Genomic DNA, 14,741 nt, shown 5'->3' on the forward strand with positions numbered 1-14,741 from the left:
TATCAACTTCTAAGAATTGTTGGATTTAACTATCCCGGTTACGAACATGTTTATTTATTAAACCCGGGATTACTGACCTATATAACGGACTAAACCACGGTCATAACATAACCAATGTCTAATCTGTATATTCATAACGCAGATCACCCATTTCGAACTCTAGGTATACCGAGTAAACTATTGATACCAGGTCTATAGGTATATACTATACCAAACTCATGCATACATGTAGCTAGCTAGCTTATATAGCCCAATCCCTCATAGGGGCTTATTAGCAAATCCAAGTTCATTGTTACCGCCGTGGAAGACCACGAACTGCGCCTTCAGGAAGATATCCCCATAAATAGCAAGTGGGAAACCTGCCGGCGAAGCCTGTATACCGCCGAAGCACGTCGTCGCATCCTCAAACGTGTCGCCGTCTACGGGCGCGAAGTTGATGAAGTCGCCGGGGATCACGGCCTGGTGATTCCCGATCATCGCCGTGTAATCCGGCAGCGAGGCGGAGCACGGGAAGACGTACCCCCCTGCTCCGCTCACGTCGTTGACAGCTCCCTGCACCTGCGAGTAATACGCGTCTGCGATATCTTGCGGGAGAAGCAAGAGGGTGGTGCCTGTATCTGCGATGGCTTCGTGCGGCGCAGAAACAGCACCGGAGCCGGCGATCGAGTACCCCTCCGAGGTAAACTGCCAGAAGCCGGAGGACGAGTTAATAGGTACAAATGTGATTTGCCCCGTGAACTCGGTTGCATCGATGAAGCCAAAATTGTAGTTGCCAGCTGTGGTCTGTTAGTATACTATCTGCATAATAAATAATAAAGCATTGGTTCGTGATGGGCTTACGCTCTGCTTTCCTCAGATTGGCTGTGAATAGAGGAGACGCGAGATCTGATATCGCATTCTCGAAGAAAGTCTTCTGCTGAGTAGGTTTAACCGTGTTTATAGAACCGAACGCCAACCCTAAAAGCCCGTCTGTGTCAGGTCGTTGCGTAAACGACACCGAGACGTTGCGAGCAGATTCCACCGCTTGGTTCTGAACCGTAACTCCGCCGACTGAGACCTTATCTAGGTAGACATTACCACTGGAGCTGCTGCCATCGCCGTAGCTGATAGCCCATGATTCCCCCGTTAGCAGCTGAGCCGTTGAGCTCTGCTCGATATCCCACTAGAGTAAAGTAAAGGAAGTTAGTAAGGGTTCGGCCTAAGGGGTCAATAAATACATACGGCATCTTGACCCATGACTTGAATCCCTGGTGTCTCGGAACTGAATACCCACAGATCGGAGGAACCTGTATCAAAGTCCAAATTCAAAGTCTGCGGCGGAGTACCGATCTCTACCGGGCATAGATACTCGGAATCAAACATCTGCGGAACCGCTGCTACCTCACCTAGAAACAGATAAGTCAAGGCAGTAAAAGCAAGGGGAATATTAGTTATACCTTGAGGATCAGCAGTCGTGTTATTCCCAGCCCCGCCGTTCCCTAATAACCCGAGTTCCTTCAGTATCTCCTCAATAGTAGAAAGCAAATCATCAGGAACCGCAGCGCCGTATTTCGAATACGCCCTCGCGATAGCCATAGACCCTCTTCCCTTCCGCTGGCCGTAGAATTTCTTATTTGGGACCTGACTGATCTTAAACGTCATGCCTCCAAGAGTCGTGATCTCAAACAAAGGATCTAACACTCCTCCACGCTTCCGCACGGGGCCAGCCGACGCCAGGTCACGGCAGCAGAGAACGTACGCCGCTATAGCAGCGGCAGCGGTATTCGTAACCTTCATGATGACGATATCGTTGATCTAACTAGGTACCTACCCAAGCAAAAGGAATGACTAACCAGAAGAAAAGAGAAAGAACCCAGCTCTCAGAGAATAGAATACGACCGCTCAACGAGAGCAAATTCGAACAGACTACAGGAACCCCGAACCGGCGAGAGAGAAAACGAAAAAAAAAAAGAATGGGTAGGTGAATACTACCAAAAGAGCGGGACAGAGACGGAAAGGAGAAAAAGCAGCTTCCAAAAATTAGAGATACACATCGATGCAATTATTCAACCTACCTACAGCCCCGGTTTCACACCACACCGGCGCAGACATCCCCGAGCGCGAATGTGTAAACGGGGTTTAATCCAACCCCGATCCAGTAGCCCGCGCATCGCGAGGGATGATTGATATGCCCAGGGGGGAGGCAGTAGCATTCGTTACAGATTCCCCTATCCCCCCTATCGAGAGAGAGCGCGGAGGGGCGTTCGCGCCTCGTCTGGAGAGAACCACGGTGTCGCGGGCGATCATTCATGCCTTGCCTGCCTCTTACATATGTACGGATGGGTGTAATGCTTAGATGGGATGATCAAACGTGAGAGTACCTATGCAATCAATCGAATAACATGACCGACTCTTATGCTGGATAAGAGAGAAATACATCCATAGTACGTGATAATGGTATTTATAATTACTGGGAGTGTCGATGGCTGAATACATATGTATATGAGGTATGTATGTAACCGTCAACTTATCAACTCATCGGTAAAGATAAAAAGTAAGCGCCCGTGCGCTATGCTTAAAATTTCAAAGGGGGGTGAGTGAAGCAAACGCGCAGTTTCAAATGTCCACGTGAAATGCTACGTTAGATATAACTTCCCTGCATTGTAGCCAACATACCTAACCTATACGATATCTGCCCGTGATGGAGTTATCTCACGAGCCTCATCACGAGCCTCATCGTTGATATCTACCTACACAGGTAGGTTAGGTAGATATCTGGTTATATGAACACATCGCATAGACTAGACTACCTAAAGTAATCTAAATCTAAATTTGCATTTATATGCCATCATCCGCTCAAGCAATAAAATGCATTCATTGCACTACAAGTAGGTAAACATGCATTTTGGAGCCTGATCTGTACATTTATGTATCATTGACCGCCCGAGCCCTCGCTCTGCCTTTTTGCCCTAAACGCCTGCGCACTATTACACCTGTACTAGAAAACAAAAGAGACGCTCATCTAGTCTGTCTAGCCAGAGCCGAGCAGTGCCGTACTATTCCCACGCTACAATGACAGCCCAATATTAATGAACGTCTAAAATTACAAGTAAATTTTTCTCTCTATCGGCCAAATAACCCCTAATGGTGATGTCCATGTCCGTGATCACTGTCCCCGTTGTGATCGTGAGATGCCGAGTGACTGGATCTGCGGCTCGATCCTGCCTTAGAGGCCGTTCCCGAAGGTGGCGGACAGCAACCTTGGCCCACGCAGTCATCTACGCATTCTAGAAGACACACATCGGGTGGATAGCGTGGCGAGGCTTGTCCGTCGAGCGTCGTAGAGCCGTCGTCAATAGGAGCGCAGTCTTGGTCCAGACAGAACTCGGGTTGTATAGTGGCGCTATGGATGCCATAGGCGTGAAGGCATTTCCGTGCTTGTTTAGCGAGCTTCATGTACCTCTCTCCCCCCTCGCTCGTGATTGGAAATGCGACCTGCACGTGCAGCGACGCGATCACCTTTGTGTCGGAAAGTTGCCAGATATGGACGTGGTGGCAGCTAATTACGCCTGGTAGAGCCTGGATATCCTCTTTAATGTCTTGGACATCGATGTGATCCGGCGTAGCCTGTAGCAGCACCTGGGCCGTCGCTTTCGTCAAGGGAATTGCCGATCTAAGAATGATAAGGGTAATAAATAATGACACAGCCGGATCAGCGTAGTATCGTCCCGGCCAATCAGTGAGCCAGATAATCAGGGCGGTAGCGATGACACCAACGTTTCCTAGAGCATCACCCAAGACATGGAGGATCATAGCGTTCATGCCCATGTCGGCGTGGTTATGACTATGACCGTGTCCCTTCTTCCTCGACCTAGACTTCGGCCTGTTGTGGTGATGGTCTAAGTGCGTTCCTGAGTCACGTCTAGTACGATGATGGCGATGAGAACTTCTCGACCGGCTTGAGTGACCCTTGTGAGCGGACGACTTATCTGCTACACGCTCGTTCGCTACTAGGGGTGTGGTCTCGTCAATAGCTGATTCGTCACGAACAGGAGAGTCCGTATAATTATCGTCAATAGAACTCTCATCGGTTTCCTCGTTATGGCTGGATCGGCTATGTTCGATGATGTCTTGTCTGAAGCTCGCCGGGTGGATGCTGAAATCATCGATACTAGCTAAACGGCTATGCTTAAGGCTGCCTGCGCGTCGACGGTCTCTTCCCCTAGGACCGGAGCTCCGACTACCGCCTCGTTCGTGAAGATCCGGCCTTCCTAGTTGCTCGAATTGGATGTGACGAACGGTCTCTGGTGAGGCGTTTGCAGCGCGAGCTCTTGCTACCGTAACTTCGGGCAGTATATCTCCCACCGGACCGTTCTCGTCTATAAATTCCTCAGTGGCTGTTACTCTACCCTCCTCAGCGGCTCTAATGCCATCGTGCTTGTGAACATGTTCGTGTCCGTGGTCGTGGTCGTGGTCGTCATCGTGGGAATGTTCGCCGTGATCATGCCCATGTCCTCCTAGAACCAAAAACCCGACTAGATTCGAGGCCAACCCGCAGCAGCCCACGATAAGAATAAGTTTCGGGTTCGAGACTTCCTGAGGCTCGATGAACCGAGTTAACGCTTCGAGAATGATAGAGACGCAAAGGGCGATTAGGAAAACAGCGTTGAAAGCGGCACCGAGGATTTCGGCGCGAACCCAGCCGTAAGAAAATTTGTTGGTAGTTTCTCTCTTGGCGACAGTCACAGCCCACAGACCAATAATCAGCGAGATGATATCGTTCAGCATGTGGAACGCGTCTGCCATCAATGCCAAGGAATGGACCATAAAACCCGATATCAACTCTATGAGAAAGAAGGCGATATCAATGGCCAGCATTATGCTGATCCGGGTGGTTTTCGACCAAGCCATCGCGTCGGTTATGGTGCTAGCAGCACTGATCGATAGATGTTTGTCGAATAATAATGTGATGGAGCCGGAGCTCGTTCGCTTCTTGTCCCGCGGTTATGTATGACAGAAGAAGAAAAAGAAGAAGAAGAAAATAAAAATAAGGGGAACAAGATTAGTGGCGATGGTCCGGGATTGCGGGATCACCTAGACAATCTAGAAACCTAGATCGGCCCTGGTGTTGCTCGGTGTGATGAAAGAAAAGTTAAGTGTGTAATTAAAAGTGGTTAGTCGTTGCCCAAGTGGCTATTAGACACTAATTGTTGTAGCCATGCGACCGCCGGCAGCTTGATATTTATTGTCCGAATGCTAGCCGACAGGGCGACGAAATGTTGATGTTTCGAAACAGGCGAAACAGACGAGGATTTTCTGAGACGCAAAAGTGGAAGAATTGGGGGGTTTCTTCTGGTTCTTCTAGGAAGCGCAGGGGACGGGACTGACTGTCTTGTGGAGACTAACGGGCGATCAAAGATCCATACGGTACATACATGCAGACATGTTATGGGACAAAACACTGCAAGGCAAGCTCGGGTCGGAGCACTGTTCGGAAATCGCAAGTGGCGGGGATGTTGTTATCAGATGAAGCACAGACCTGACAGACGCGACAGACGCAGCTAAACGGAAGGATCTTTGTGGCCTGTTGGCTTCCTGAGGAAAGAGGGAATTTCTAAAGGACTGATGGCGCTATTATGTCATAGAGAAGTTTGCCGCTTATTCTTTCTTATCGGAATTAAAGCATCTCATTGGACCGTTTTATATGGCAAGTATCGAAATCCAGTAGGGCGGAATATGCATGTAAATATTATGGTAGCGGCAAAGTACCTATGTACAATATAGCCGAACCGAATGATTCAAGGTTTCCATTAAAATCGGGCTGACCGGATGGCAGGCGGTAGGTTAAGCACCTAAAAAAAACCTTATGATGTCGTAACATTGAAGAAACGTCGACTGATTCTACATAGTTACCCCTATATATATATATTCAACCCATTATCAAACGACTTCAACAATTCTTCGTGTGTTGGAATGCGCACTTCAATTATAATTCTCGATAAACAATCTTCGGATCGTGTTTATTTCCCCAATATTTGGGGCCCATTCCGAACAATGCCGCCCTTTTTCCAATACCGACCGTCTTCCTGGGTCTCAATATGCTGTTAGGCCGTGGGTCTTTATCAAGCTACTACATAGTAAGAGCACGCAATATGTTCCCACATTGCAAACGACCTTGATGGTAATAAAGTAATAATAGCATCAATGCCATATCTTCCCTTGAACGGACAGACAGGTCGAAAGGTCTAACCTAGGGGAATCTTTTATGACTAAAGCCAGAGAAGTCGGTAGTATCTTTTCTATGTAGGGATGAATAATCTCCCTTCTCTTATAAAGCCCCTTTACTCAGCATGATTACAACCGCCACGCCACCAACAGCCTCTTTCAATGTCTCTTATGACTACTACCTAAGGTTAAGTTCACAAATACTCGAGCAGTAAAAGAAAAGTGGCCACCCAAAGCTCACGCACAGACCTTTTGACTTGAAATTTTGACAGTAGTGACATAACTTAACTTTCCAAAGTCTCTTTAAATTAGAGTCTAGGTATCAGGTAAATAGTACACCTCACATCGCGGTTTTAACTTCTATCTACATGTACGCATACGACAGCCACTACTAACTACCAACTAATCATTTAACACCTCGAAAGAACACCCTTAGAACCGTATCCACTCAGACGATCTTGAGGAGCTTGTTGACTTTTGAGATGCTGAATTGATTAGAAACCGGTGGTAGTGATCACCTTTCCATTCTCTCCGACGACCTTTGTCACGCCTTGATAAGGTATATTATAGGAATAACCGTCGCCGTATCTACATGTAGGGCGCAGAGTTCCTGTTGTGGTACTTAATCACAAATGGCCGGAAAATGGTATTCTATAGATTTACCTAGTGATGCTACTCTTAGACCCCATAGGTAACTATGTGTAATTTTCGGCGTAGTAGGAACTTTCAGATAAAGTTGGGCTCACTAACTTGATCGTCCAAGGAGTAACGGCCATCGTATCATTAGAGTATTCCTGCCCTAGCCTTTTTCTCCGACTTATTTATCTGAGAGCCTTTGGCTGGCATGCTTCGGGGCTCACGTCCTGGCACCAATCTGTTCGCGGCCTGGGGGTAATTTAATACGTCCTCGTCTGCAGGATTCTTCTTAGTCCTGTCTCGTTCTTACAAAGAATCTCAGCTTATTTGTTTTCCCCTTCATTCGAGTGTCTGGGTGAGCGAACGAAATGCTCGTCACCAAGGACATAGGGCTTTTCTGTTGATATATCTTATATATCAACTAATGCTTGGCTTTTCAATACTCTAGGACCGAGGTCCTGGATGTAGGTGTGCTATACACTGTAGAGACAGTGACACTAGAATGGTTAGAAAATTTGTTAACGTCATGTCGAACATAATATCAACATCTAAGGTATCAAGACCTCGGAACATATCTTAGAAATAGTACGAAATAAAAAAATGAGATATAAACAAAAGCTAGGGCCACTCATTATGGGCGTTCCCAGAGACCTATGATAACGCTCCTAACATTTAGCAACATTCCTGCCACTAACAAGATATACCACTATAATTTATCGGCTTAGATCAAACTATATATTAGCTTAACCCTAGTTACGTAAAATACGTTGAAAGTACCTTGGTATAAAGATAGGGATTGAGAAGTTGGGGGTAATGTGAATGAAAAAGTAAAGTCATCGCCAGTAACTTCGAAAGTAGCTGCTTTAACAACTTCACTACTGTCAGGGTGGCTACAGGGGTCTATCTACGACTATATAAAAGGCGCGGAGCGCCCTCGTCAGAGTATAGAAGGCCAGGCGTTACTATCTATTACTTGGTCTACTTACCCTAGACACTCACTTTGTGTATGACTAACCTCAAAGGACATTACTCCTGACAACTACTAGGTCAATGAACTGGACAATCCCTTTCGTTGGCTAGAGATATGGATAGACCGAGGGAAATACTCTGCCTGGCTAAGATACAACCGTAGGTCCGTAGCAGGATGATAGAAAGTAAATAGCTGGTAACATATCATGCTCAATTCTCGTGTCATTGTTAACAAAACAACAAAGCATTTCAGAATACCCAAACGGTAGGTAGAAGCAAGGGATGCCGTAGCTCAGCACAAAAGACGACGGGCAAGTCTTTCCTACCTCTCTACCAGTATAGACGGGGTAGAATTACCCTTCAACACTGCTGTCCCTACCATGGTCTACCTACTTGGCTCCTCTCTCCGTCTACCTATCGCGAAGGGACACGACGACGACCTTGCCATTGATACTACATAGAACATCAAAACCACCCAGTAAGCACTCCAAATCCGCAAATCCCTGCGTTAGTCCCCAAAACCAACCGGTTACAGGAGGTCTCCCCCTCAGCCATGGGTTAATCTCCTGGTGTAGTATAGGAGGCATCACATGAATCAAGCGCCGAAACATCCTCGCCTATAGATGCAGAATATTAACTCGCGAAAAAAAAAAAATACTGTCCTCCGTCTAAGATAGAATTTCCTGGGAGCCCAGGATTTAGGGGGTTGCAAACGGGCTTCTTCGGGAATAGGGGGGTGAGATTGTAGTAGTAATCGAGCTTGCTTAAAGGCGTCTGATGAGAGTGATTGATATGATCATAGGACATCGAAGCCGAGTTACAAGCACGATAGCCTTAGTAGCATATCCTTTCCTTGCGGATATAGCAATTGCAATACTCTTGTCTTTGGTTGGAGCTGGAGTGGTCTCCTTACCTGCGGCCTAGCCTGTCGATCTCACCGGCCACTTAGGGAGAGTTCAATGGTTTGCCACTATTGCCTCACTATATTATGAACGTATAATTACGAGTATTTCTATGCTCTTCAGGCGAGCTAGCCGCGCTCATGCTGTGTTAGTGGGCTGGGTGGCAGTTTGCGTGAATACTTGATTAAGCCCATGATTCACATTTGAGACACATGAATGTGTGTTATGGCTCTAGCGGCGATAGCTCAAGGAGATATTACTGCATTAGTCTATAACCCTAACTTAAGATCCAGGGGCGTTCAACTGCAGAGCTACCGCACCTATGCGCCAACCATGACTACTTGTTGTCGTAGTATCTCTATCGCCACTCAGAGGCGGGGAAGCAGACCTGTATATACCCTCATTGATGCCCATGCAGACGGACGAAGTAAATGTTTAATTCTGAGTAGCGGTCACAGCGTAGGTGTCATCCTGGGCCCTGGCCGCGGGAGAAACGGGACGTAACAGTTCATCTTCGCGCGAAATAGTATCTGCTGCCAAGCGTGTGGTGCATGTCGGTAGTGTACGTCAATTGTTACGATACACCCACCTGCAAGAAGCAACTTGGATGCGGATGACCTAAAGGTGGTTTTAAACTTACAAGAGAGGGCCGATCTGCAGGCCGCCGTAGGGTACTCCGGAGAATGTCGGTGAGAGAGAGGGAGGACTAGGAGAAACGTAGTATACATGGGTCAACCGACCAGCTACCTGCCTCTATGGGTTCGTACCTACATTGATGGGATCCAGCGACGCAAGGCCGAAATATAAATGAGCCTTAGGTTACTATTATATGGTCGAGCCACGGATAAGTTGTCTAGGCGGGGGGGAGTATTTACCAACTTCCGGCTATTGTTGAGTAGGCACCGCACATCTAAGCGAGAGCGTGCACAGTGAAGACTGATGGTGAAAGAGGGGTCGTTAATCCCAGCGGAACGGTCCATCAGGCAAGTTGGGGGGAGAGCATTAGTAAAGAGATCGTGTGTTATATTGGATTCCTCCCCTAAGATCTTGCGGGTTTCTTGGTTAGTGTTCCTACGCGAAAACATACGCCGCCTACTTACCTCGTCTATGTCTCGTGTTTACTCAGGGACTATCTCTCGCGTGACCCTAATAGTGATGTTTCTAGAAGCTCGCTGGTACAAGTACGAAACCCTACTCCATCGAAGGTCGTTTATCTGGAGTCGTGGCAAGGCATTCGTGACCGACGGCTAGACGTGCCTGATTGCGAAACTAACTTGCATGATGGGCTTCCCACCTCGGGAGTTTGTAAGGAAAGACCAATCTTGTAGAGCTGATGTGCGCGGCGCAAAGATCTATGATTCGGCCGCTCAAAGTAGTGTAACCTCCCTAAACTATCCGAAGCCGTGGGGGTTTATGATGAGAGCTACTTATTACTCAGGTGGCACGCGACGTGTGTCATGGCGTGTCAATAGCAATCGCAAAGCCGAAGAGGATAGCCAAGAGCTGCGGTTGGGGAGTATCAGCCGCCGGCATGCATATCAGAATATACCAACCATAGACGACACGACACACCACGAGGGATACCAAGGTAACAGAAGCCGGTTCGAACTCGCCAGATAATTCGTGACCTTGGGTCAACGTTTATCGGTATCTCCAGACGCACAAACCGCGGACAAGGTCGTCAAGCTTGCGGATGCGTACTAGCTAGCAGGCGGCCAAGGGGTTTCCAACGAGAGAATAGCCGGAACTTGAATCGCGTTATAATATACCAACAGCGTAATAAGGAATCCCGTAAGTGCTAATAGAGATGACGTTCTAATATAACCTAGGAATGTGCGCTCGAGGGCTACCTCGCGAGGCCGAATGGGTTAGCTGGTCCGCGCCAAGGCAATAATGATATGATGCACTCCGAATTGCGTTTGTACCGGTAGCTATCAAAGGTGTTCCCACATGTGCATATCCCATTTAAGATAGAAGCCTCTTCATCGGAACGTCTAACGGTCCTCCTAATTGAATCTGTATCGACAGGTCCTAATAGCCGTATTAAGAGCCATAGGACGTTGGGATAAGATTGATAAGCACCACGTGCGTAAGAAGGTCAAGGTGTAACTGGATACTTCGATCCGAATCACGGACGGCACAATGCTGCATGAGAACCGAGTTGCATTAGTCGGTCAGCCAACCGCTAAGTCGAAGCAACACGAGATGAATGTGACCTCCGAGCCTCCGAGTATCTAGCGAGGCCATATATGGTAGGAGTGATGCCCTTCTCTTCAGCCACAATATGTAGGCTGCAGGCAAAATAGATTAACTGACAGGCCACGGATAAAACTTCCGAGCCAATCCGGAACCGATTTGATAACCATTCACGCAGCTGGCGAGTGTGATATTTACTCGATAAAAAAGCAAAATACCGAGATAATATTAATAAACCGGTTGAACATACCAAAATGGCCTTATGCTCTACGACGAGAGCGACTTGGTCTTCTTAGGACATTGCCAGCGAGCCTCGTTCACAGGAGGTCAATTCCCATCAACTTCGGCTATCTTCTGAGGAGGCTCGAGAGGATGGAACAATGGTACGGGACGGGAAGCTGATCAGCTCCACCCCTTGCTCTCCTGCATGTCAAGGTGAGTTGCGCCTGGTTCGTGGTCGTGACGGCCCACTATGCGATCGAGAATCGCAACGATTAAACTCGTTTCTAGAACGCATCTGTGCGTCTACCTGCCTTGTTTCATATATATGCCGAAGCCAAGTCGATCAAAGCAACGGTGCTAATGCGAATATGACGACTCATATGAGAGAGATAGGGTTGCTGAGACTGCAAAGCTAATGAGCCTCATCGCGACTCGCCTTGTCCTTTATGGTGTACAGGCGCTACCATCGAAGTTTCAGCTTGGTATACTACCTAAGGTGATAACGTTACTATTCAACTACTACCTATTAGCGATATAGGGAGGTGTTTAGATTTTGATCACGGTATGTCATACCATGATATCTAAGAAACAAAATTGAGGCTGGTTCGATTCTGACGCGCCTCTACGGTTTTAGGTATCTTGCGCCTACAGCAGAGCTGAATTAAGACGGTACATGCTGACAAAATGCCCGTGAGTTAAAGCGGAATAAGGCCGGGGTGGAGAAAGATCTTGCGGGGTGCGCCGCGCGAGACCCTATGTAAAGACCGCCTAGAGTTAGTGTGGGTCAGACGGCCCGCCGAGGAGAGTCGGAATCGAGCTTCGTAGCTCCAAGGCGGATCTCGGCGCGAGTTGCGTCATCGAAACGTATAGCTGTCAAGTCAATCCTTCGAGATAGACTCTGTAACGCCCCAGTTGAGAAATTAGTCAGATGTACGATAGCTAGGTAGGTCCAAAATAATAAAAATAAAAATAAATAGTGCTATCAAAGATAGGCGAGGATGCGCTACGAATACAAATTTTGAGCGTCCGGGAACTCGGGTAAAAGTATGTGACCCCCGGATATTCCTACCTACCATGGGGTCTTAGGTCGTGCGGGTCGGGCTGTTAGAGTAGCCAAGACAAGACTTGGACTTATCGATCGGACTACCAGAAGAGGACTTGATCGACCTTGAATTCGACAAGGAATCGCTGCTGTACACCTAGGTGAAGCGGTATCAGATTAATTTATCTGCGCATAGGGAAGTATGCGGAAGATCATTGGTGGATAGGTCATCCATAAATGCTAGGCTTGTTGTCTCGGAAATCGGAAGCATTTTACTTATCGCAAGCTCTGGTAGGTACATAACAGGACCGAATCGATGGGTATGGTGGAAATAATTTCGGCGGTAAACAATCGAGTTTTGTTCTTAGTATGCTAGTTATACCGAGACCAAACCAAGGTAAGTTGCTTCACGTGGAGATGGATCCTGTCTTGCAGGACGTACTCACATGCGGATATCCCCATGTCCAGCTAGGGGTTCGATCCAGATTAGGATAACGAAATATGTAGGTAGACTTGACTCGCCGTCTTGGGATTTGAAAGATGTTGTGCAGTTGCAAAAAATATGGTGATACGTTACTATTGGTCAATCGGCGCTTCCTTCCTAGTCTTTCCCAATTGGGGTGCTTCCGGGCCGCGAACCCGATACGTTAATCGCGTCCCGTAAGGTTCTATAGTTGTGGATCTTTTCCACTTGGCGGAAAGAGCCATCTACTGCTACTGGTAAAACTACCTCAAACTTTTCCTAGTAGAGAAATCCTGCACCTCTACAAATGCATGATCACTTACATATGTACACCTACATGCATACACATTGATGTACCTACCAACATTCGCTACCGGATCTTCGACGCACTATGCGATAACTAGTCGATAATACTATGTAGTTCTTCCCACACTGCTTGACTACCTACTTAGGAAGCCATCGTTGTCAACTCAGCGCCGCTCTCATTTACAAGTACGGAATCCGGGGAGCTTTTCATAAGATTGCATCATGCTCTTCTTCGCCATTAATACGTCTAGGTAGCTAAGATCCATATAGATCCATGCCGTTCAAGCCCGGACCAACGGATGGTGGATACTAGTCCGATACCTATTCACGTTATCTGGCCCTTCGGTATATATTGAGCCTCTTGGTAGCTCTTAGAATCCTTTGTCGATATACCGTTTTATCGGTTATTGACAAGTTGGACCGGTTAGGAATAGAACGGCCGGCTGCGTAGACGCCAATGCCTTGCTTGAGAAAGGCTTGCGATGCACATTGGCATCTTAAGGCTTAGGCCCTAGGGCGATCTGATTCGCCATATGTATACTCCGTATAACTCTTCCGCCGGTCTCGTGGACGGCCAACCCTCGTAGGTGGCTACGCTAGAAGTAAGGTAACGCTTCGACCGCCCATCCGGTTCGCCTAGGAAGCGTTGCAATTCCCGGCGAATATATGTCGTGTAATAGAGGAGGGTTACGACTTATAAATTCACAGGGTTTATGGATCTCCTCCCAATCTATAGCCACTCTACCGTGATAGGTATACACAAGCTAATCACAGTCGCAGTCATGCTTCCGCTTCGAGGAAAAGAGAGTATATAACCAGGAACCGTTTAGCTGTGGCTATCTCTCCACCCTTTTTTTTCAGTTCGTGATCCGCTGCTGGGATCTTGGCTCGCTTGACCGCCTTGTCCGCCATACCACCCCTTGTCGCCGTACTCCACGTCCGAATGGATAAGACTTCCCGTAGCGGCCCCCCACTCTATTCGCGCGACACCAGCGTGGCTGCGTGGGCGTGCTTTTCGTTTCGTCTTCTCTCAAGTACCTTGAAACAACGCTCTTCCGGTCCGTTCCTGCCGATGTGGGTATTTCCTAGTTAGGACCAGCAATATAGTGTCCCTCGTAGACGGACTTGTCAAGTGACAATGGTTGCACTAAAAGCAACCCAGAGATCATGTCGACTCCGGAACCTACACTCTATCTCCACTCCTCACTTCTCGGCGGTTTTGCGGCATATGCCATTGATCGAAACTAGGTAATAAACCCATTGATAACATGTCGATCCTTGGACGACCTGCTCGACTTGTGAGCGGTGGTCCTAAGACGTCCGTTATTGGAAATACCGCATTGTCCTCCCGGTCAGTATCTTCGTGCATAGTGCCATTCGAATTCTGTTACCCCTGCCTTCGTATGTACCGAAGTCACCATCGTATGCTTTGAAGATAGCTGCCATCGCCTCGGCCGTGACGTGGTATTGCCTCCTCCCATCAATACATAAGTAAGACTGGTTCGACCTTGGCGTTTGGCCCTGAAGTTGTACTTGACTCATATAACCTTCGAGATCCCCCTTATATTCGTGGGGAAAAGGTTACTTTGGGACCGGGTTCGTTGACGGACTTCGCTTCGCCCTACAGGGCCTTTTTTGGACGACTGATATTCCACCGTCTTCTCGACGTACTTGCGAACCCTCAGCTCATTATTAACTAATATTAATAGCGTCCGAAAATATCAAGGTTCACTGTGGATCACGTGTGACTATTTCCCCGGAAGGGCTGGTTATAATAGACATCTTCAGCCATCATTCGAAT

The 14,741-nt window shown here is 47.7% G+C and overlaps 2 protein-coding genes across 2 annotated transcripts; both read right to left on the reverse strand.

The window, feature by feature from the left end:
* Positions 1–129: 129 nt before the first annotated feature.
* On the reverse strand, positions 130–1,922 carry F5Y00DRAFT_100320 (eukaryotic aspartyl protease). The gene is made up of 4 exons (XM_048003768.1): positions 1,437–1,922; positions 1,222–1,385; positions 841–1,162; positions 130–776 (listed from the first exon to the last, which is right to left on the reverse strand). The coding sequence occupies exons 1-4, from the start codon at positions 1,774–1,776 to the stop codon at positions 259–261; spliced, it is 1,344 nt and encodes a 447-aa protein (XP_047869301.1). The 5' UTR covers positions 1,777–1,922; the 3' UTR covers positions 130–258.
* Positions 1,923–3,120: 1,198 nt separating this feature from the next.
* On the reverse strand, positions 3,121–4,890 carry F5Y00DRAFT_250668 (cation efflux protein; the record flags this gene model as incomplete). The annotated part of the gene is made up of 1 exon (XM_048009754.1): positions 3,121–4,890. The coding sequence occupies one exon, from the start codon at positions 4,888–4,890 to the stop codon at positions 3,121–3,123; it is 1,770 nt and encodes a 589-aa protein (XP_047869302.1).
* Positions 4,891–14,741: the final 9,851 nt, after the last annotated feature.

This window comes from Daldinia vernicosa (genome assembly GCF_022497035.1).
Source record: "Daldinia vernicosa strain CBS 139.73 unplaced genomic scaffold F5Y00scaffold_3, whole genome shotgun sequence".
Taxonomy (NCBI): Eukaryota; Fungi; Ascomycota; class Sordariomycetes; order Xylariales; family Hypoxylaceae; genus Daldinia; species Daldinia vernicosa.